The 25,365-nt window shown below is 42.3% G+C and overlaps 1 protein-coding gene across 3 annotated transcripts in view; it reads right to left on the bottom strand.

Moving 5' to 3' along the window:
- LOC147705978 (protein-glutamine gamma-glutamyltransferase 6-like) overlaps positions 1–25,365 on the bottom strand; it is a 322,464-nt gene that overhangs the window by 61,853 nt on the left and 235,246 nt on the right. For all 3 annotated transcript variants that reach the window (XM_086932438.1, XM_086932437.1, XM_086932439.1), the window contains exons 7-8: positions 12,073–12,208; positions 9,471–9,580 (exon numbers count right to left, since the gene is read on the bottom strand). In XM_086932438.1, the coding sequence (XP_086788564.1) occupies positions 9,471–9,580; positions 12,073–12,208 (246 nt within the window). The remainder of the gene's footprint in view (positions 1–9,470; positions 9,581–12,072; positions 12,209–25,365) is intronic.

Here is a 25,365-nt window from a genome sequence, read left to right as displayed (position 1 = left end):
ACTGAGTACTTTTAAAAATCCTGTAGGAAAACAGGCAAATGATTTCCTCTCTGTTCATTGTTTTTGTCGCTGTGCATATTACATAGAACTAGAACTCTTAAGTAAAATGGTCACACACAAAACAACTGTTGCATGACTGCTTGTGATCGGTCGTATTTGTCATGGCTTCTCGTAGGTGCTCTTCCTCACTCTCATCCACCTCTTGTCCTGGGCAATATTGGCCATGTCACAAGCAAAATAACTGTTGCATGAAAGCTTGTGAAAGGTCTTAGGTGTCATGGCATGTCATAGGTGGTCCTCTCCACTTCTTCCACCTCTAGTCCTGGATATTATTTGGCCACACCTTATTGCCACTCAGTACACTGGCTGCACCGTGTGATGGCAGTCATGCCACCAAGAATTGTGGTTTTCACATGGGTGCTGCCCAGAACTTAGCCCCCAATCACCAGCACAGTTAATTTAGGCTCCACGCAGCACTGCAAAAGCAGTACCTGTATGCCCCATGTGAGTGGCATGCCTTAGAGGATTCCAAAATCACCCACAAAATTTGAGGACCCCAGTTATTCAGTGTTTGAGAATTTTTCAAAGAACTCAAGGATCCCACAGCCAAAAAATGCCACACCAATTGCAAGGCAAGGTGTTTGGCTATTCTACCTTTTGATGCTTGGGATCTGCCCATTTACTTAGGCTTGGCACTTGACGTGCGTTCCTGGCTCTTCAGGTGAGATTATCTTCAAGTTCGACTTGAACAACATCTTCTCAGCAGTTTTCTGATTGTGGTGCTTCTTGGATTCTTTCTTGAGTGTCACCTCAAAGACTTTCCTTAAACACTTGAAAATTAATCAACCTCTTTCAGCACTGTCTTGAGAGGCCTCAGGTTAGTGGTAGCTAGGGAGAGTTAGACAGTAGTTGTTTGGATTGTGGGACTCCAGTTGGGCCACTGAACTGTCCCCTGAAACTAAATACTGGGATTCTGTCACACCCTCAAAGTTGGGCTGTTACAACTGTCTCTAACACATCTGCACTGTTATATTCAGACCCTGTGTGAACCTTTCTTTCTGATCAGTGACACAAATTACGAAGCGTTAAAAACTGCTATAGGACATTAGAACATGACCAGTCTCATGACATTTGTTTCGGTTCTAGCAATATAAATGTAATGTGCCATTGATATGTTGAATATTTGCCAGAGAACGTTAGTTACTTTATTAAATATTGTGTATGCTGCATTTCCTGTAGAATGTTACCATTCATGAGAAGTCCATGTAAAAGAAAAAAACAGGGTGTATTCTAAGATGATGTAAAAGCAGAGAGTAACTGAGTGACTACAAACAGCCAACATCTCTTGTGTGGCTTCCTTACATCCCTCTTCTCCATCCCAACTCTTCTCTATCAACGCTGAGCCGTTTTGAAAGTGTTTTGCTATTTCTACAGGGAAGGCGACAGGTGGGTTCCACATCATGATAGAAGCAACATTTGGATGAATAGGTTAGTACCGACTTCATTCTGCCATTAGGTCACTATTAAATTTAAGTGTTGTGAAGAAAGAACTACATCCTGAGGACAAAGCACAGGATTCAGTTCCTACTCCATTCTGTTAACTCTCTCTTGATCTAGCACTTCCCCCACAATGGGAGGATTTACACTAATCATCAGTCTCTACGATAGGCTGGAAATGCTACAAGAGAATCTACTGTATCAGAAACTTTGCACAGATTGGTTGAATTAAGTTAATTCCTTTTCTATTGTCACTCCCTAGATATTCCCGGTAAAGTTATTTTGCAGTATCGTCAACCTTTGTTGATAAAAACAAATATTAAAGAAAAAAAGGCAAAACCAACCTAGTGTTGAGTACAATTGAGAGCTTCCTTAGTGAAATTTAAGAACATTTGAATTGCTTGGGTAGGAAAGGACAAGTTACTTCTGTCTGTAACAATTTATCTGGTAGAGATTCTGTCTAACTGCATATTCCTCAACTTAGAATATTCCACAGGTGTCAGATGGTACCCGGAAACATCCTCGTCGTGCTTCAATATCCTACGCATGCTACGCAAGATCTTCCGGTGGATCCCCACCGAGACCAGGAAGACGGTCACCCAGGCCCTCGTCACCAGCCGACTGGACTACGGCAGCTCCCTCTACGCTGGAACCACCGCCAAACTCCAGAAGAGACTCCAGCGGATCCAGAACTCCTCAGCACGACTCATCCTGGACATCCCCCGCCGCAGCCACATCTCCGGACACCTGAGAGACCTGCACTGGCTCCCGGTCAACAAGCAAATCACCTTCCGTCTCCTCACCCACGCACACAAAGCCCTGCACAACCAAGGCCCAGGATACCTCAACAGCCGCCTCAACTTCTACGCCCCCAAACGCCAGCTTCGATCGACCAGCCACGCCCTCGCCGCCGTCCCCCGCATCCGAAGAGCCACCACAGGGGGAAGGTCCTTCTCCTACCTCGCCGCCAAGACTTGGAACTCCCTCCCGACCCACATCCGCCTGACCCAGGACCACCTCGCCTTCAGGAAGCAGCTCAAGACCTGGCTGTTCGAGCAGTAGCGGACCCCCTCTCCCCTAGCGCCTTGAGACCCTCCGGGTGAGTAGTGCGCTATACAAATGCCTTGATTGATTGATTGATTGATTTGAGAAGTACATCTGTGCACCAGTAGGTGGCATCAATAGTCTTGTATTGGTGTCATTGAAGTGATGTCACAGAGCCCATATAAGCGCCACCACAGGTCACTGACGTCAGTTTCTTTGATGACTTTTACCACGTAAAAACACAGAGCCACCCAAAAACCAATATATGACCAGTGAGCAGATTCTAATGGGATCATTATGGTAAAGTGCTCAGTATGTAGAGCGGGCAAAATGGGAAGGTTGGTGATGAATCTGCGGGTAGATAGAGTCTCTACCAGAAAAAGCATTACCGAAGGTATGTAACTTGTACTTCTGCTAAAGAATAGATACCCAAGCATTATCTCCCATAAAGTGGGTCTGCAAACAGACTCAAACCAAAAAGTCCTGGAGGACTGAACAGGCAAAATGCCTCTCTCACCGGACCTTTTTAGTGTAAGCAGTAGTACTTAATGAAGGTGTGGAGTGACACCCATGCAGCGGCTTGACAGATGCCAGCATATGTATCCCACATGCCAACGCAGTACTATCAGTCTTGGCCCAGGTGGAATGGGCCTGCAAACCATTAGGGGGTTATTTTTAGCTAGTGAGTAGCAGATCTTGTTGTGGAGGAGAAGACATTGAGTGGGGGTCCAATTCTGAACAACCTTGCCCTTTTTTGCTCCAGTGAACATTACGAAGAGCTGGTCATCCACCTGATGGTCTTGGGTATGATTATTGGAAAACATAAAAGCTCTGTTTGGATACAGGAGATGGAGTCTCTCCTCTTCCTTGGAAGAAAAGGCAGTATGAAAAAGGTAGATAGAGTGATACTCTGGCCGATATGAAAGAGGTTGACAACCTTCGGCAGGAAGGAGCCATGCTACCAAAGGACCAGTTTGTCAGCAAAATAGCTGGTGTAATTAGGGAGAACATACAGAGCTTAAAGCTAGCTGGCCCTCCTGGCCATTGCAATGGTCACTAAAAAGACTGTTTTGAATATCAAGAGCCAGAGAGGACAGCTTTGTAGAGGTTCAAAGACAGAACACATCAGAATCGTGAGGACTAGATTTAGGTAATATTGGGGTATCACCAAATGGGAAAAGGAAACAGGTGCTGTAAACCTTTCAGGAACCGAATCACAACCAGTAACTTGGACATAGACTGCGTGTCGAGAACCTGCAGGAAAGATGAAAATGCCTGACAAGTAACCAGTAACAAAGCCCAGGGAAAGACTAGCTGGGCTAGAGATAAAACAAACAGCAGCACCTCGGACAGTGGTGCAGAAAGGGTGTCCACGTGAAGCGAGAGGCACCAGGTGACAAACGTATCTCAACAGGAGGCATATTCAGTTTTAGTGTAGGGAGACCTGGTTGTCAAGATGACATCACAGACCTTGGGAGGATAGATTTAAAACTATAATCTGCCAACGCTAAATATCCATGTATGAAGGTGGAAGAGGCATAGCTTAGGATGCAGGACACTGCCCTGCTGCTACTACAGGAGTTCCTCCAGCAGAGGCAGTCTGATCGGAGGACTGTTACTCATGATTGGGAGTTCGGAATACCATAAAGCCCAATCCAGAGCTATTAGGATGACTGGAGCCCGGTTGATCCTGATATACCCGATAACTCGGGCGGGAGTGGTATCAGTGGAAAGATGTACAGAAGTTCCGAGTTCCATCCTAAATGGACCTCATCTCCGAGCGAGGCCCGCTTTGGAAACATCAACACGCAGACATGCTGATATTGCATGTTGTCACAGTGGCAAACAGATTCAGCCATGGTTCTCCTCATACTTGCAAGAGTCCTCGCCCCACCTTGGGATGTAGTCTCCATTAGTAATCCACAAGGCATCAATGGCTGAGTTTGTCTGCCCTGGGGCACAAGGAGCCTGCCAGGTGCTGCACCGCCAGGAAAATGTCCTGACCATCCAGCCAAGTAAAGAGATGAAGAGCCTCCAGGCACAAGTCCACAACCCCAATCTTCCCTGTTTGTTACAATATCATATGGCAGTGATGTTGTACATGAACACCTGAACCAGCCTTTCTCTCTTTTTTTTAAACCAAATTTTATTAGGTTTTCACAAGTAATCTTCATCATACATGAGGCATAGGCACATTAATTGTGGTACATCTATGAGACTTAGCCGTTCATTGGTATCTTAAACAAACTCCATTGTAACGTAACTTCCCACTGCCCCCTCCTTCCACCTTGAGTTGCATGTGGAGTGATGTGAGCATATCACTGGGTTCTACTAGGTCATAATAGGTTGTGCCTTTTATTCTGGTGCGCTGGAAGGCTGACTAATCCTGACCCACCTGCTCGTCCCAGCCCCCTCTTGGTCCTGTATTATCAATCGCAGAGAGACTGCCCCGCTGGATCCCTACCCGTCAGTTATTAATTCACCTACCAGTTGTTCCCATGCCCTTTCTTGATCTATTTTGCCTATTCCTCCTTTGGCTTCCCTGCGTAAGAGTCTACCTTTTGCTCCCACCCATTTTGCCAGCTCTTTTTACCATGCGCCTATCCGTGGTCCCCCCTGCGCTTTCCAATTCTTAGCTATTTTGCTCTTAGCCAGAACATAGGCAAGGTCTTGGAATTTGCCAGTCGTTTTGTTTTTGGCAGTGTGTGGGAACCACCCTAATAGATAGTGCTCTGGGGCTTGTGGAAGATCCTTGTTGATAAGGTTGCCTACTGTGCATCGTATCTCGTCTCAGAACACTTGTACTGTGGGGCAGTCCCAGAACATGTGCATTATATGGGCTTCCCTCACTCCACATCTCGGGCATGCGGCAGTCCCTGTCTAAAGTATGCTCTGTGGAGTATGTAAAAGTTTATTAATTTGAAGCGGGCATTTCTAGATGCCTTAGGCGTGCGTTCTAGTATCGTGTCCCAGTCTTTCTCCGAGATCTTTTTCCCAGGTCCTTCCCCCACTGCAGTTGCAGGCTCTCCACAGTCCTTTGTATGTCCTGTCTGATCACCCTGAAAAGACAGGAGACCGTTTTGATAATCCCTGTGGACATCACGACATATCTGCATCCTGGAAGCACCCGAGGTTCCTCATTGCCCATTCCCCAGTGTTCCCTGATCCTCCTAGTGAGCGCTCTATGCTTCAGAAATTGATCCCCCGGCAGGTCATATGCAGCTTGCAGTTCTTCGAAGAGGAGCATTGCTGAGTCTTGGTACAGGTCCCCCATTACTTTTTGGCTTGCCTCATCCCAGTCCTCTAGCCCCGTCCAATACCCTCCCTGCAGTAGGTAGTGAAGCATGGTTATGGCCAAGTCCAGGGAGTAAACAATCTTAGTGACTGCAGATCTTTTACAGTCTCCTTTGAAATCTGGACCAGCTCAGAAAGGTTTTGCTGGTGCTGCCCCCACTTAGACTACAGATCCCACTGCAGAGGTGCACATGAAATCTGGCATGCTAAGCCAGTAGGATGCAGGAGGCCAAGAGACCCAGCAGTCTCACAGTCAGTCTCACCAAAATCCAGGATTAAGGCTGAAACATAAGAATCATTGCTCAAATATCCTGGACTCTACCCTCCAGCAGATATGTGCAGAACTGCACTGTATTCAGAATGGTTATGATGAAAGGGAGCATTGGATAAGGATTAAGGTATGACTCTGCATGTTGATAGTGAACCCCAGCAAGTACAAAAGGTTCCCCGTAGTCTGGAGGTGGGTTACAACTGCCTGGGGTGAACCTGCTTTCAGCACCTAGTCATCGAGGTAGGGGAAGACTGAAACCGCAGCCCTTCAAAGATGAGCTACAACCACCACCATACCTTCCGTGAGCACACAAGGGGTGCTAGTGAGGCAGAAGGCAACCATAACCTTCTTCTTGATGGCGCCTTTAACCATAGACCCTGCACATCCTGAAGGAGCAAGGAGTGGTGGTGCGCCATCAGATGTTCTTGCGATGGTGACAAAGGCAGAGAGGTTTCCTCAAATGGGAGGGTGTACCCCTCCTACACAATCACTGACTTGTCAGAGGCAATTACAGACCACTGGGGCAGGTGGTGTCTGATCCTGCTACCAATGTAATTGCTGTGCTGGATGGAGGGTGTCCTAAAGGAGCTTAGAGGCTGTGGATGCACGAGGACTAGGGACTGGACAGCTCGTGGACCCTGGCCCTCACGTCCTCTGTCGGGATCCACCGCCCTGTCCTGCCTGAGGACTCTGTAGGTTGCTGTACTAGTGGAAATGGCTGGTATAACAGTTGTTCTAACCACGTCTGTGTTAGGAGTGAAAGGACTGCTTCTGAGATTGGGCAGACAGAGAAAGCCTGAGAGATCAAGAAGTGACTTAGCTCTCTCGAAAGTGCCTGAGCGCCATGTCAACATTATCACCAAACAGGCAGGAGCATTCAAAAGGCATGTCCATCAGGGACACCTTGACATTTCCCGAAAACCCAGTTGACCGTAACCAGGCAAGGCAAGGCAGCACCACCATAGAGTCCATGGCTCAACTGAGGAGTCTGTTGTGTCCAACCTGCACCTGATGGCAAACTTTACTGTATCCCGACCATCCAGGAGTTCCTTCGGGAAGCACGGGAAGCAGCACTGCTATTGAGTCCCACAATGCATGGGAGTAATGGCCCATGAGATATGCGATGTCCATCGTCTGCAAGGCTATAATGGTGGAAGAAAAACGTGCTTCATAAATGAGTCCAGCCTCTTGGGTTACCTGCTCGATGGGGTGGAAAGAAATGCATTTGGGTTGGCTTTAGATGTTGAGTCCTGCACTTCCAAGCTCTCAGGGGAGAGGTGCTGGGAGAAAAGGGCTGGTTCTCCTGTGCCAGGACGATGGAATTAGGCAAGCATGCCATCCACAGAAGCCCCTGTTCAAGGCTTGGCATAGGCACCCAAGAGAATGTCGGTGAGGGCTTCATTAAAGGGGAGCAAGGGCTCAGATGAACCCTTTCTTGGGTGAAGCACCTCAGTTAAGAGCTTGGTCTTCTCCTCTACTGCCAGCAGCTGTAGGTGAAGGACCTCCACTGTTCAGCGCAACACAATGACAAAAGATAAGCCTTCCTCCGAAACCAGGCCTGGAGGGGAAACCATGCCACAATTTGGGCAGATGTCCAAACCAGTGGCATCACCAAGCACCTCGTACCAGTTTTCAGTTGGATAAGGGTCCGCCTCTATGGGACTTAACCCTTTCTATTCAGCTTCCCCTTCATGGAGGTAGGAACGGTCTACTGGCGGGAAGTCCATGGGTTGCTAGGGCCTGGAAGGCACCGGTGTCAAACTTTGCCTTGTTGGAGTCGGCTCAGATTTGGAGGTGAGGAAAGGCTCATTGTCGAGCAGTGCCGGTCGCGCCGGGGGAGGCATTGGAGGGGGCAGCAAAGGGGTTGAAGAAGACACTGGAGTTGGCATCAGTCTGGATCTGGGGTGGAGCCAGAGGGCCTAACAGGGGTTGTGGGAGGACCAGCCAACAGTAACCCAGCCGGTGTACCTTGTGACTCCGTGGGCCCTAGATGCATTGCAGAGGGAGCACACATGGCAGCGTGCAATTCTTTTAACTGGGTGGGTGTCACTCTGGGAACTTGGGGTAGCGTTGAGAGGCCCTGATGCCCGCTTCACAGTTGGAGTGCTGGAGTGGGGCATAGAAGCATGGTATTTAGACAGACAATCCCAAGAACATTTGAACGTCTTTTTCTTGTGTTTCTTGGACTTAGACAAGACAGAGAATGGCACAGAGCCTTCTTATGCCACGCTGCCATGCCCTTTGTCGCCCACTTATGATTTGCCTTGTGGTGCTTTGACTTGCACTTGGCACAGGCCTTGGAGTCGTGACCCAACCCCAGGCATCAGAGACAAACCACGTGAGTATCAGGCACAAACAGCTGCATGCAACATTCCCTACAAGAGTTAAACCCCATAGGTTTTGTAGGGGCATGCTGCTAGCACACTGGGAGCAATAGTTAAAAAAATAGGCAAAAAAAAGTAGCAAAAGATGGTCAAAAAATGACAGAGGTATCTCCCTGGATCCATGGGGTTCGCACAGAGAGAAAATAACCGATGTTGGTGCTCTGAGATGGAACTTATATGGGCATCACATTACTACCATGGAGGATCTGATCAACGCCACCTACCAATGCGTAGAGGTACTGCCCAATATTGTCCGCATCAGTCTGACACCTAGAGAATATTCTGAGGTGAGAAATATGTGTTTATACGTCTCTAGTAGAATGAAATGCACATTGGTTTACAATCAGACCCTGAGATCAAGAACACACCAATGATTTAATGTGCAGCGTATGCTATCCAACTAAAAGAAACAACAAGAATATGAATTAGCCCCTCATCTCAAACAGAACAGGCTGTATCCATCTGTACTGTGTGTGATTATGTGGTTAGTTACAGTAAAGTAAAAAGAGGGCTAGAGTGGGGCGATGAGGGAGTCATATTAGGACATTGAATGCATCATAGACAAGAGGTGAGACTGATAGTAATGTATAACTACAGAGGGTATCAAAAAGAGATGTCTGTTTCATTCCAGTGCATAGAGCTGTTGCATACTGATGCCAAATCTAAATGAATATGCATCCAAAGGAAAAAAGTCAAGGCCAAAAAATGTCTTAATTTGCAATTCGTAAACATCTAAGAAAAACGAATATTCACTTGCATAATACGTCAGCGAGCCCCACATCTGAATCCTTAGCAAAAATACCTTGCTTTCAAAAGCGGTTTCCTAGACAATAGTAACAAAGGCTTACTAACTGAAGAATAGTTAATACTCTGTTCTCTTCTTCCCAGATTAATGCATTCATAATAACTTTCAAGACCTGTAACACAATTTACCACCATAACTCACGGTAATACACCTTTGTGGATGATCCATGTCTTACCTGCACTTTGTTCCTGAGGAGTTGAGTCTATAACTTGCCAACCACTGTATGTGGATTTAGAATCTAGATCATGTCGGGCAAACCAGGATTCGTCCCAGACATGGAAATTCCTGCAGAAGAAGGAGACCAGAAGTAGTGTGGATGGGAACCATGCTATCAGATTTACTCATATCCCATTATTCATATATAGGGTTTCTAACCGCATTTTATCTACATGCTCTAATATAACAACCTTATCACCGAAGAAGATGCACACAGGTCAAGGAACACAGCTCAGCTGAAACAATAGGATCATGAGAAGATTTTGATTTTAATGGGAATCTGGTTCCAACATTTCAGCCCTACCATGGAAAACATGCAGAACCCGTGGCTTATGGTATACCCCAACTACCTCAATAGTATTCCATCAATGGGTCTCTACATCGGTATAAATGCATTAATTAACAACAGAAGAGATGTCCACTTCATTGTTCTAGATAAGGACAATAACATTTAATTTAGGCTAAATAATTACATTTAGGGTAAGAGTTTATTCAATAGTATTCATTAAAATAAATAGACTGAGGGTTAAATACTTAATATGAATACACTTACTTGAATTAAGGGCTGGGAAATGTTTTATTATTTATTTTAACTCAATTCAAATTAGTTATAGCTATAGATAGCATAAGGTGTATGTTAAAATGTAATTGTTCAGGGAACATTTATGGTTAGAAACGGTGTTAGAGTTAGGAAAAGTGCAACTTTGTGTTTACATTTATTTTCATTAAAAGTTAAATAATTAAGCATTAGATTTGTAGTTAGTATTAGAGCGATGCTAAGGATAATTATTTCAATGGTATTAAATGTCATTTGGGGTAAGAATTGGTACGGTTAATGACTGAATTTGTATTGAATTTAAATTCACAAAAATAAATAAAGGGGTAGGCTAGTGGTAGGGTCCGGCAGATGATAATTATTTAACTGTTATTTAATTCAATGTAATTTAATTCAGTTGGAGTTTGAGTATGACAGGGTTACACCACGGGACATATTTAATTTAAATTAGAGTAAACTACTTAACGGTTAGAATTAGGGTTATTATTTGGTTAAGTCAAGTATAACTATTTATTGAAATATAAATTAATTAAGGATTAGTAATAACGTTAGATTTAGGAGAATTATTAAATTACATCCACTTTAATTTAAATGAATTAAGAAATAGGCTATATGCCAATTAAGGTGTGGTTAACTGAAGACTAATTATTATGAAAATATCTAAACAATTTTACATTAATTAAAATATGCCAAGAGAATGCTAGGGTATTCTAGACAATTGGTTCAGATAGTGGTAAAATAAACGTAAACTGTACCCTGGGGATGCTGAAGCTGCCAATGCACTGGTATAGTGGCTCTTAATCTAGGGGAGGACTTGAAGGGAAGATTGCGCATGTTTGTTTTTTCCAGTGTGAAGTGTAGTATGTATTCCTTCCCCGTATTCCTTCCCCAAAGATGGTCGAAGATCCTACCCGACAGATATTTCTATGTCCAGCATGGCAAATGGGAGTGAAGTTAAGGTTGACATGAATTGACAACAAGGAGAGTATTCATAGGGCAGCTGCACTAAACTGGCCAATGCGCAATTGAAATACGATCCAAACATATCAGCAAGCTCATATCTCTCCAAAAAACGTTACTTGATTGGCCACTTTGACATCCTTTTCAGTGGCCATCTCCTTTTTGTGCAGCTTTGCATCTCCATCACTACTGTTGTAACAAAAGAAATGATCTTCCTGTAGAGAAGGCAGACACATAATAGTATACTTTTCTGTCTATGTTCTGGCAAGCTGCACCTATTCACAAACAAAAATGTAAAAGTACTGGTGGAGATTTAGATGTCCACCTGAACGTACTTTTAGTATGGATTTTTGAATTTACAAACATTGACAGTAGTATGCCTGGAAAACGATGCAAGGAACAGGTCCCAAGGAGTACTCCTGAGAAGGTTATGGGGCTTTCCTAAAGGCGCCTTTTATCCCGAAAAGCTCCTTCATGTGCAAATGCACATTTTACTCTCTACAGTAAAATATTTTTTTACATGAAGAAATACCTTCCTAACAATCCCCAGCACATCTGGAGGAGCCCTTTACTCCTCTCTTCGTTGAAGAGGAGCTGATCCAGCCCTTGGGTGGAGTAAATCTTTAGAGGATTCCATGTGTGGAAAAGTGTGACAGAGGAGTTCGTTAAAGTCCTCAAAAGTATGTTTGTGGGAATTTCACAACATCCAAGGCAAACCTAACTAAGAACACCCACTTCCCACCCTTTCAGTAAGATTTACTATTGTGGATTTCACAGCAATCATTGCATTTACATCCGTCAAAATTCCCTTTGTGAATTTGTATCAGGCGTGTACAAGGAACATTTAGTTGTTAAGGACAGAATATACCTTTGTAAATAAGACCCAGTGTCTCTATTCAGTGAATTACCTGCAGTATCCACCGTTTTGCTGTTAGACGATGAAAACTGGGAAGCTAAATCGAACCAAGTGAATACCTGCATCAGTAGATATATTCTGTCCAGAAAGCAAAAAATTAAACACTGAGCAAAATGCCATTGGCCATACCATATGCTGTCACCATCCTCATCCAAGAGATGTCCGGAAACGTCATAACACAGGTCATAGCATAGATTCTGATTTGTGTCATGCGCAGATCGGAAATTGGTGACTACACGGGTCGGAATCCCCAAACACCTGAGAACTAGGAACAAAAATAATTCAGAAATTAAGTCTCGGAGGATGAAACTCAAGGACCATTTACTGTATCACTCGTCTAGATGGAGACACTGGTGGTTTTAATATGCTCGTATTTCTTAGCAGTACTATATACATGTACATTCCTACTCTACACTTGGTGACAACTTTCAGTTTATATTTTACAAAACACTGACAAATTGTTCGCAACATTAATACTCTATATAAATGTTTAAAAAATGCATTGCTACCATTATAACCCATCCTGTGTAATCTTTTTCACTCCTTGAATTTCACTAAAGGGGTCATGGGGTGAATGATGCCCCAATAAGTCTTAAACTCCCACATGACGTCATCAAACAAAGTCGCAATCGAGAATGGCCAGTGTTAATGACTGTTGAAGATGCAGGACTGGGCAAAGAGAATTATTCTTCACTTCATCAGAATCACACTACCTTACTTAGCATTAATTTGGCACACCCTAGCAAAATGACCAGTGACCCAGCACTTATTGCATTCTTTAGTCACTGCAGGACCCTGTTTGGAAAAAGATATGTTAAAATTAGATCCAAATTGATAGCAAATATTGCCAGAGTTAAAAGTTATTCTCTCATCTCCTTGTTTGTTCGCATTGAGTTTATTTCCTTTAACAAGTAAAACTGCATCACCCAGCTCATTAAGTTCTTTGGCATATTATTTTGAATCATAAATGCTGTTAGCTATTTCTATAATTTCATCTAATGGAGGGTTTTTACAGGTAAGCAGCCTTTCTTATATTTTTTTATTGTGACACTGAGTTCCTAATTGGTCTCTAATCAAGTGATTTGTAAAGTTTTCAAATTCACATTTGGCTGCAAGTACACCCAATGAGACTACCTGCATGTCTATTGACTCGGATGCAGATTGTTCTCTCGAAAAAAATGCATCCAAATTTAGAAGCTTTGAAAAATGTTTTTCTAATATCTTTACCGCCTCCTCACACTCATCTAGTTCATCATCAAAATTTCCAGAGCCTCTAGGCTTAAAAAGTGTTCAAGCATCCATCTTTTCCTATCAGGTTTCATTTGAAGCCATCAATGGCGCCAAGAAATACATTGAATGCTCTAAACCATTGCTTCTAGGCCATGGTTGGCTCTCCTGGTGACTGTAAGAATGGCGTAGGAGGGTTGGTAGCTTGAATGTTTAACGTAAGGGTTAAGGCAACTCAGCAGGATCACAATGTGCAATAGAAGCTGAAAGTCACTTCAAGAAAATACTTGACTACAGGCACAATGGTCACAAAAGCACAATCCAATTTCGATGGAGTTCACCAGGCAAAATAAGTTGATCAACAAACGGTGTTTCGTTGTGCCTATTGAGGTGTACACACTTATTAGCCCAGCACTCCGTCACTCCTTAGCTTGCACGCTTGGAGGGAAACGGACCACCATATAGTGCCAAAAAGTATGTTTATTTGCCTGCTCGGTCCTGACGGGTTTCGGCTCTGGTGAGCCTTGATCACACCTAATAGCCCTTTCACCAAGCCTCATGCCTACTATTGCAGAATTTTTACAAGGTACATGTAAACACTAACGTATCAAGAAATTGACCTCGTAGGGCTCACATCTGTCAAATTAAAATGGCCAAGGGCAGCGAGTGTAACTCCTAAATATATCTAGACCAATGCCTTGAAGGAATGGTTTAGAGCCTTCAAGGCATTTCTTGGAGCCATTGAACGAGAAGAAGGTGTAAGGTTTGATATGGAAAATCGAGGGATAGCGGGAGAAAATGAGTCCCCATGCACTATGGGGCCATTACTCATTGAACAATTGTGCCACCCACTTAATTAGCCCTTTCACAATGCCTCATGCCTGCCTGCCAGAGCTTTTACAGGCCTCAGGTACATGCTGTACCACTTTAGTGGGGACCTATGAGTACATTAAATATGTTGACTGACGATAAGCCAACATTACCATGTTTAGAGGAGAGCACAAGCACTTTAGCACTGGTTAGCAGTGGTACATTGCACAGAGTCCTAATACTTGCAAAAACTAGGTCAGAACAAAATGGAGGAGTAAAGCAAAAAGTTCAGGGAGAAAACCACCCCAAGGCTGTCAGGTCTAATACATGGATTATCTAAAGGCACTCCCTCTTGGTTTAGTTAAAAAAAACTATCCATGATCGTCTGCTTTGTGAATTACTCAACTGCTTTTGATAAGATAAAATGAAATCTACTTTTTTCTAAACGTTCAGCATAGACAATGCACTTTTACACCTGATCCTGTCTCTCCACTCCAACACTTTACTTCAGGTAAAGCTACCAGGAAAGTCTGCTATATCTCCCTGAGCAAACACTGACAATGGTCTTTAACACAGATGCATCTTAGACCCTCTACTCTTTTGCCTTTATATATTGGATATAGGCTCCTATATTCCTAATCATGAGTTCCTTGCACTGAGACTAGGTGACAGATTAATAAGGTATCTAGCATACGGATCCTAAAAGGTCTACAGAAACAACTCTAAGCTCTTCAAAATTTCAACCAGGCTAACAGCCTTTCAGTCAACATCTTCAAGACAAATATTCTCTCCTTTGGGAGCGGCCTCGGACGTTCCACTGGAAACTCAGCCAAGAGTTTGTCGAGACAAGAGGCCACCTACAAGTACCTTTACTTCACATTGCACAACATACTGTTGTCCTCAAAACATCTGGAGAAATTAGATTCTATATCTACTATGGCAACCAAATTATTATAATTTTTTACTCAGAGTTATATATACCGCAAACTTGACCTGAAGGTATCGGGCATCAGAGAGCTTTACATGAGCACCAGTTGTGTTACACAAGGACACATTCATTTTTTTTTTGTTAGGCATGGGGAGATTAAGGGGCATATTATCAAGAGCGGGGTTAAAATATTGCTGCTTTAGTGGCAGGAAACTGCCACTAAAGCGGCGATAATGGGTTAGATAATATGCCCTTGAGAATTCCAATAGAAGCCCATGTTCACACCAGAACATGGGCTTTTATGGGAATTCACAAGGGCATATTATCAAGCACATTATCATCGCTTTAGCAGGACTTTCCTGCCGCTAAAACATCAATAATTTTAACGCCGTTTCTTCATAATTTGCCCCTAAGTGATTTGCCCAGAATCACAGGATGTTGAGCGTCATTGCCAAGGCTCGAATCCGGTTCCTCAGTTTGGGTGTCACCCGCCCTAGACGTTAGGCCACATCCTCTCCCCTAGATTCCCTAAATTCCCTGAAAAGGTTTGCTCATGTATATGGGGGAAGGGTGTTAAGTCCTACAGTTACAGCAATAAGTGCTGAACTGATTATGGTTCTTTCATACGCTGCACTAGCACTCATAGAGAAGCAAATCGACAAAAGCAAAACAATTTTTTGCTAAGTGCATGATCTCTATTTAATCTCTGAGCGTCAACACCTCATGTTATGATTCGTCTTGAACTAAACCATCCTTCAGTAAAATATGCCTAAGTATCCAAAAAAATTAATGACTTTTGTGAAAGCAAAAACTCCAGCAACGGCTCCAAGCAGGGTTTGATTTTACAAGAACTGAAGTTCGACTGTTTGTCAGCCTCTTTTCTCTTGCTTTGCTAACTGAATACAACCTTCCTCCCATCGATGATCAGCTGAGAATACGTAAACTCACCCACAAACAGAACATCAGAAAGGTTCTGCAGGCCTCACTCCAGACAACCCAACTGCTGAGGCCGTCAATTTACCAACACACACACTACCTAATGAAATCACAAATAGGGAATAATATATTGATTTCATCTTGGAGGCAGAAAAAATGCAAACATTTCTAAGGTTTCAACTTCTCTACATCCTGGTGAAGCAGTTTGGGGCCTCCCGCTGGGTCCTGCAGGCTGTGAAACTATCACGACAAAACCTTAGAGCACTTACTATGTAATTGTCTAGAGTTGAGGGATATCCAAAGCAGGTATTTATTACAAATCCTTACAGAAGTCTCTCTACAAATTACGACAGAAGCAACCAAGCTATACTTTTCTCTACAATCGAATAGCCTGATTGGGAAACTGATGTAATTTCTGGGCATTATGTACCACAGATAGACCAAGTTAGATCATTACTGCAGCGCCAAATTAGGTTTTGAGATTTTATTCCTATAAGTAGCCTCATCCATGATGCCTGCAATTTTTTAATTCATTTAGATTCTCTTGATGGAACCAGTTGTTCACTTGTATTCTCTTTTTATTTCACTTGCTTTTATTGTAATAAATATAAATGTACACAATAAAGTCTTACACACAGGTAAACAGATTGTGCTCTGTAAATATTTTTTTTAGTCTACGGTAAACCTAATTAGAATCCACAATTATTGAGGGATCATCTTCTGTCTGCAATGGACTACAAAGCCAGTAGACAAGACTAATAACGGTGGAGCTAATATCCTTTCATGGTTCTTCCAGGAAATATGTGGATTACTGCACCTCCATCCCAAACCCACCTTCTCAAAAGATTTTAAATGTAACCGGTAAATGAGTGGTCAAAGCAAGAGGAGGAGGAAAATGGGGGCAACATCACTGTAGGAGTGAACACTTCAAAAGCTCCCAAGTAGCAATTCATTACTTAATCTTTCATACTATTTTTTACATCTCTTGTCAGATAATCATTATATGTAATCCTCATGTGGAACACCTAAGCCTTTAATGAGGATAAGGTATTCGATTCTGAGAGAAATTGACTTGACTTCTTTTTCTCTTTTGTTGTTAAAAGATTTTTTTTTTATCTTGTCCTTTTTGCACTGGTGCTCGCGGCTAATTTTCAGTCAAACTAAACTAAGTACTTAAAATGTCTCAAAACTTTCTTTTTGTTAACTGTCATTTATTCCAGCGTTGTAGGTAACCACTGTTCTACTAACTGCTAGCCTCTCAAAATTCACCTCAAAAAGTACTTTTGCAAAGGTACAATAATGCTCGAGATCTTTAGTAGGAAAGTGCACAACAAAGAATCCAAGGTTTACACCTACATTACTTTTCCCTTAAGATAATTACTCAGGGCCCGATTCACAGAACTAATTTAAGACAAAATCCTATACTTACTACCATTTTGGTATTCACAGAAGGCACTTACTCATTTTGGTATTCACAGAAGGCACTTACTCATTTCGGTATTCACAGAAGTTAGGAGTCGTAACTTTAGGACTCCTAAATGCCTTCTGTGAATACCGAAAGTCTTAAAGTTAGGATTTTTCTCAATTTAGTAGTAGTAAAGTTAAGGCTCCTAACTTTAGGACTCCTAAATGCCTTCTGTGAATACCGAATGTCTTAAAATTTGTATTTTTCTAAATTTAGTAGTAGTAAAGTTAGGACTCCTAACTTTCGGACTCCTAAATGCCTTCTGTGAATACCGAAAGTCTTAAAATTAGGATTTTTCTCAACTTTACTACTACTAAACTGAGAAAAATCCTAATTTTAAGACTTTGGGTATTCACAGAAGGCATTTAGGAGTCAGAAAGTTAGGAGTCCTAACTTTACTACTACTAAATTGAGAAAAATCCAAATTTTAAGACTTTCGGTATTCACAGAAGGCATTTAGGAGTCCGAAAGTTAGGAGTCTTAACTTTACTACTACTAAATTGAGAAAAATCCTAACTTTAAAGGCAAAGGGAGTCTTCTCGGAGGTGACCCATACATGGTGAGACCACCGCAGGGAATAAACTGTACTACGCAAACCATACATACATCAAACCACCTTCCCTGACTGGGAAAGACTGTCGCACTAATTCACAGAGAATTTCATTCTTTATTCAAGGTTAAAATTATTGTCCCAATGCATTTCGGCCATTCAATCGGCCTTCTTTGGGGAAGAGTTCTCCAGACAGCAACCGGTTTCGCCTCTTAATACCAGGTGATTAATTGTTCCTTTGTACTTTCTTCCCTCAGGTGGGCGTTAACTCAATTAACTATTTGCAAGGCTTCCTGGTATTCGTAGGCTGCAAACCAAATGGCGTGGATGATGTCTGTGCCTTGAACTGATGCCGTGATTTCCCCGCACGCCGCGTTCATGCGCGATGGGGACTCAAACCAGAATCCGGTTTCTGGTGGCAGCCGCTGCCCTTTGAGCTTTCCGCTGATTTCCCAATCGTCCTAATGTCGGGCAGGCATGGCGCTCTTAAAGAGGTGCGTGACTCCGTGGTAGGACAAGCCGTAAATAACATCAAACCACCTTCCCTGACTGGGAAAGAATGAGTCGCACTAATTCACGGAGAATTTCATTCTTTATTCAAGGTTAAAATTATTGTCCCATGCATTTCGGCCATTCAATCGGCCTTCTTCGGGGAAGAGTTCTTCAGACAGCAACCGGTTTCGCCTCTTAATACCAGGTGATTGATTGTTCCTTTATACTATATATATATATATATATATATATATATATATATATATATATATATATATATATATATATATATATATATATATATATATATATATATATATACATATATATATATCTTCTTACTCGAACTTGCAATTCATTTGTAGAAAAAACGAGCGTGGGCCCAAAGTATTGCGCAGTCAATATCCTTTATTCAGCCACTTCTGCCACTACGCGTTTCGGGCGTTCCCGCCCTTGATCACATGACAACCCTCCTGAATCAATCACCGCTATTTAAAGTGCAAGTGCATAAAAAACAAAACATGGACATGGTAAAAATACTGCATGTAATAGCCCACGTATCTTAAAAAATGATAAATCATTTCTAACATTTGTTGCCTAAATTATTTAAATTTACATTCGGATTTGAATAAAGGAGAATAACTGCTTAAATGCACGTAAGTATTCAATCCATTATTGCTTCATATATCCAAATGTTGTTTATGTAAGATTGCAGCTTAAATGCTTAATTTATATGGCAATCGTCAAAAAGAATTCTCCAACCATGTCCTGATACCTTGTACATACAAAAAAATAATAATAATGTGCTGAACCTAACCCCTGAACCCAAAGAAGACATAACAATAAACAGTGCATCACTTCAGTAACTACCATATTTTACAGATATATTCTACTTATAAGTACCTCATTTGAGCGTTTCTTTATCTCATATATCTGCAAATGACATCATGTATTTTTTTCTCTCTGTTTCTTGTTGACCAAACTAAAAGCTGGAAGATATCATGTCTTTATAGAGTGCAAATTTGCAAAGGACTATAAATACAATAAATACATAATAAATATAATAAATAATCAAAATACACATTCATCATAATATATTGGGACATCTGACCATAAACATAGGTGTATAAAATATACTTTCCAAAAATTCCATGTCTAAAATCCAATCATAAATATCATATATAAATACATAAATAGTCCTAAAATTTTTACCTCCATAAATAAATATATAAATATAAATATTTAAATATCTCCCTTGGAAGAAATATATATCTATACATAAAAGGCAGTGTTAGAAATTCACGACGTATGTTTATAAAACTTTGCGCACAATTAAAGTTAACCAGTTCATATCAATTCTTTTCTGTCATAGAAACGTGTGTAAATCTTCACTGGTTTTGAGTCCCCTGGGGTGTTTAGAGTCTAATTCCAGAATGTACGATGTCTCCATTCTTCTGAGTTTAAGCTCTCTATCCCCTCCTCTTTTCTGGGGACTCACTGCGTCTATGACAAAATATTTAAGATGTTTCAAATCATTATTATGGGCCTGTTTAAAATGTCTCGCTACAGGGTAACTATCATCACTATTTGTGATTGCTCGCATGTGTTGTAAGACCCTTTTATTTGCCTGTAACTTTGTGCTTCCAATATATTGTAATTTACAACTACATGTAAAAACATATACATCATACTCTGTTCTACATGTGAGATGCTGTTCTATGCTTCACTGCTTGGTATTGAATGCCGTTGTGTAGCTGGTTGTATTCATACCATATTGGCCAGCTTTACAAGTTGCACATTTAAGGAATCCTTTTCTTGCCATCAATCATGTGCCTTTTGCTCTGGTTGCTACTGGTAAGCATACTTCCCATGCTGTTAGCTTTTCTAAACGAAACAGCCGGATAATTGGGTAGAAGCTTACCTATCACAGGGTAGCCTCTCACAATTGGCCAATTTCTTTTTACAATAGACCTAATCTGTTTTTCCTGTCGGGAGTAGGACAAGATCAACCTTGTCGGTTCCTCCATACCTGGCTTGATGGTCTTTTTAACCCTGTACTGCATGAGATCCATTCTGGCCATGTTCCTAGATTTGACAACAGCTTCCTCAATGTCCTGAGCTTTATACCCTCTACTGAGAAACCTCTTTTGACTTTCTTCCTGTTTCTGTTTGCAATCATTCTCCTCGCTGCATTTGCGCCTGATGCACAGCATCTCGCCGTACAGGATGCTTTTGATCAAATGCTGGGGATGTGCACTAGTCTCGTGGAGAAGGGTATTCCCCGCAGTTGGTTTCCTAAACAGGGTTGTAGTCAGTTTGTTGTCCATCACATTAAGTTTAACATCTAGGAATGTGACCTCATCCTTACTGATTTGGCTGGTGAACTGTAAATTGATTGAGTTTACATTCAATGCATTAATGAATTCGGTAGAACCTTCGAATTCTCCGTCCCAGACAATAAATAAATCGTCAATATAACGTAACCATATGATAATATTGGTTTCATATGCCCGCTCATGCTGACGCATGAGGACCAGCTCCTTCCACCAGCCCATAAATAAACAGGCATAGCTGGGGGAGAAGCTGGCCCCCATTGCAACTCCCTGTATCTGCTGAAACAGTTTTCCGTCAAATAAAAACAAATTATTCTCCAAGCAGAACAGTAACATTTTTTGCAGCATGTTGGTATGTTGCGCATAAATCAAAGGTCTTCTCATCAGAAAGTATTCGATCGCCCTCATACCATCCCTATTTCTAATACATGTGTATAAGGACGAAACATCAAGTGCAATCAACAAATATGATTCCTTCCATTCAATGTCTCAGATTTTTCTCAAGAAATCACTAGTGTTCTGCACATAGGATCCCAGCCCCCTTACATGTTCTTGCAAAAAGAAGTCTATATATTTTGACATATTTTCAAGAAGGCCGTCGCATGCGGCTATTATGGGCCTTCCTGGTGGTCTCCTTAAGTTTTTATGAACTTTATTCATTGTATTTAAGCCCCCGGGTGGGCCAGGTCCCAGGGGCACTGAAAAAAATTCCACGCTGCCCCTGAGACCGCCACCTCCCTAGGGCTTCATTTATGAGTTGTGGCGGGGCATGCAACCCCACCACAGCCTCAGGGACCACCACCTCCCCGGGGCTCTTAATTAAATTAAAACAAATGTGTGGGGAGGTCACAAGCCTCCCCTCACGTCCCAGGACCACCACCTCACCGGGGCACTGTATATTTAAACTTGGGGTCAGTTTATGGACCCCCAAGCCCTGGGAACCACCACCTCCCTGGGGCTTTGAAAATTAAGGGAAGGGTCCCTCCTGTAGGAGCTCTTGATGGCCCTGGGACCCCCTGCGCCAGCTCCTGCAGTGTCCCAGGGCGCCCACCCCCGGGACACTGCTGTTTGCTATGACACTGCTGTTTGCTATGACAGGGCAGGAGCCGTGCGGCTGTCATATCAAACTCTGGTTTGGAAATTCACTGAAAAAAACACAGGCTTCAGAGACTTTATAGTTAGTTGGACATTTCACTCATACAAAACCAGTGAAATTCGGCTGTTATAGTTGGTTCATCTAACTATAACTTGCGCCTCCGCAATGCACTGCTGATGACGTCACATATTACATCATTCATGACATGTTCAGTGACATCACTGTTGACATCTCAAATGACTTCACTGATGACATCATCCACGTGATAATCTGATGCACCTCCTCATATCCTAATATAACCTTTGATACACCCACTCTAAAATACAGACTACCTTTTTCGAAACCACAGACACACCAATACCAGTTGGTACATACCCACTCGCTAATTCCTAGGTCTACACACACATCTACTCATTCAAACATTCAGTCACTCATACATGCAGTCAACCATCAATACTGCATTAACATATGCACTCACAAATCTATACAGACACTCACACACCCCCACTCATCCATAGAGTTACTCACACACCTAGTCAGTCATGCAAAGAATTACTCACACTCTCATTTACTCACCTATACAGTTATACACACACCACCTCACTTATTCAAACATATACTAACACATATTTACACTCTTATATGATAACTAATACAAGTACACACGGATCCATAAAGCCACTCTCACAATCACTCACTCTCCCATATAGTCATTTATACACTCCGACACTCACATATACTGCCTTCCACTTATGCAGTTAATCACACATGTACCACTGAGGCCTCTATTCACTTACCAACACACCCATGCACACACACTCCCACCCATACAGCCCTTCACAGATGCAGTCTTGAACCCATAAACTCAGTGAATGATCCACTCACATATCTATGCACAGAGTCACATCCCGCACCCACCCACACAGACATTCAGGCACCCATACAGATACTCAGACAACCAATTAATAACCCATATAAATCCTCATTTAGCAACTCACCAACCCATCAACCGCTTACACACCAACTGAAAAACTAAACTGTGTGAATGTCTGTATCAGTCACTAACCCATGCATTCAGTAAGACACACTTAATCACTCACTTATACAGTCAGTAATGCACCTACTAAATCATCCATCCAGACACTTATACACCCATTCATTCTTCAGTACACCTTGGCACATATATAAAACAGATTTAAACTTTATAGAAACACAAAGTCACTGGATGATGTCATTTGAGATGTCAACTGTGATGTCATCAGTGATGTCACTGACCATGTCATGCATGATGTAATATGTGACGTTATCAGCAGTGCATCGCGGAGGCGCGAGTTATAGTTAGCTGAACTAACTATAACGGCCGAATTTCTCTGGTTTTGTACGAGTGATATGTCCAACTAACTATAACGTCCTTGAAACCTGTGCTTTTTCAGTGAATTTCTAAGGTTTTTTAAATGCTAATTTCTAACTATATTGTCCCTGAAATCTATGTTTTTTTCAGTGAATTTCAAATGTTTTTTCAATGCTAATTTAATGCTGAGGGTTCTTGGGGGCCCAGAAGCCCTCTTGTTACCTGTAAGTCCGATATAGCAGGATTCCTGAGAGGTGGTCGGAGGCTGCACCACCTTTCTCAACCATTCTGCAAACATGACTACTAGTTAAAAAACCATAGCATGACCATAGCATAGGGATGTTATAGTTAGAAAATAGAATTGGAAAAAACTTACAAATTCACTTAAAGCAACAAAGGTTAGAGGATCGTTATAGCTATAAATTAGAATTAAAAATGCCTCAGAAATTCAGTTACAAAACCAAAGGTTACTGGGAAGTTATGGTTAGCCTCAGATTTCACTCGTACAAAACAAGTGAAATTTGGCAGTTATATTTACCTGAGCTAATTATAACTTATGCATCAGCAATGCACTGCTTATGACCTCACATATTACATAACTCGTAGTCAATGACATGACTGATGACATCCTCCTCCGAACCACTCACACACCCACTGACATTCCCATACAACCTCTTGAACACACACACTCCCACACAACCCCTCATATAACCATTCAGAGACCCAAACCAGTACTCACACACCCACTTACTCCTCCACTGAGGCACTCACATACCACTCACTCAATTGTACAGCCACTCACACAACCATTCACTCACCCATTTAATCACTGATACAACCAATCCTCACCTATACAGCTACTCACACACCCACTTAATTTAACTACACAGTCACTCACACACCCACTCACTCACCCATGCAAGCACTCACCCCCCCCACAACCACGTACATACCCATTCACACAACCGAACAAGCAATGACAAATCTGGTCACTCACCCATACAGTCATTCACACAGATACTTCGATGCAGCCACTCATATACCCACTCACTTAACCAAACACCAGCTCAAACAGCCACTGACTCATCCATACAGCCACTTGCACATAGAGTCACTCACCATTACAGACATTCAGACACCCACGCACTCATGCATACAATTACTATGTTATGAAGCTCAATGCACCCCAGTAAATTCCTAGTTAGCTGCACTACCTTTTAACTACATTTCTCCTACCTTGCTCTACATAATGGCTTTGGCTCTGACCTTTTACCTAAGTGCCCAATAAATGTTGTGTGGTTTTCTTTGAAAACTAGCTTAATTTATTATGTATGAGGTTAATTAGTATCGCAGCAGGATTACCATCTTCTGCATATTAAATCTGTACAAAAGTCACTGCTAATGTCATCCTTGGACGACAGGCCCGCAGTACCATGACTCATCTAGGTGGAACCCCTGAGGGTACATTTTGGATATATAAGTGCCACGACTTCTCTGGGCAAACAGGAGGAGAAGTTTCCATACTGACATAAGACACTGAAGTCCCTACACGCAGACACTCCAGCACGCAGTGGTCTGACATCCCTTGTGGGGTGTCCAACTCAACACCAAGACAGGGTCCTTCGTTCTCTCCCATTAGGTAATGGGGATTCTTGGCTCTACACCTACATACATGCTAAGTACACTTAGGTACACTTAGCTAGGGCTAGCAATCTAGGAGTATGCCTGATTACGGACATGTATCTATATATCTGCATATATTCACTGTTTTAGCAGGATGGTAGAATTCTACCTTTTACTTACTCTGTTGGTGCTTGTGATTTTATAGAACAAGTTACTTACCTTCGATAATGATGTATCAGTAAAAGACATAGGTTAGTTGTAGATTCCTTACCTTAGAATTACCCCAGGCGTAAGACTGGATCCAAAGAACTTTTTCTTAGCAGTACCCCTGTGTGTCAGTAGGTGGCGTCGGTATACTCTGCGTCTGTTGTCGGCATCGTGGTCGCCGGGATGACGTCGTGGTGCCTACTTAGATGCCCTCCCTACACGCTGACATCAGTTCTTACACAACTTTCCATGCCAGAAGTGCAGAGCCATGAAAGACATTGACCACTAGGCCTCTGTAAAGGTGTCCCTATCCCTAGAAGTCAGTTTGCAGAGAGTGGAGGATGGGTGGGGTGATAAGGGATCTACAATTAACCTATGTCTCTTACAGATACATTGTTACTAAA

This window comes from Lissotriton vulgaris, chromosome 7 (genome assembly GCF_964263255.1).
Source record: "Lissotriton vulgaris chromosome 7, aLisVul1.2, whole genome shotgun sequence".
In the NCBI taxonomy this organism is placed as follows: domain Eukaryota; kingdom Metazoa; phylum Chordata; class Amphibia; order Caudata; family Salamandridae; genus Lissotriton; species Lissotriton vulgaris.
The sequence above is the reverse complement of the archived record's forward strand: the minus strand, read 5'-3'. Positions and strand labels throughout refer to the sequence as shown.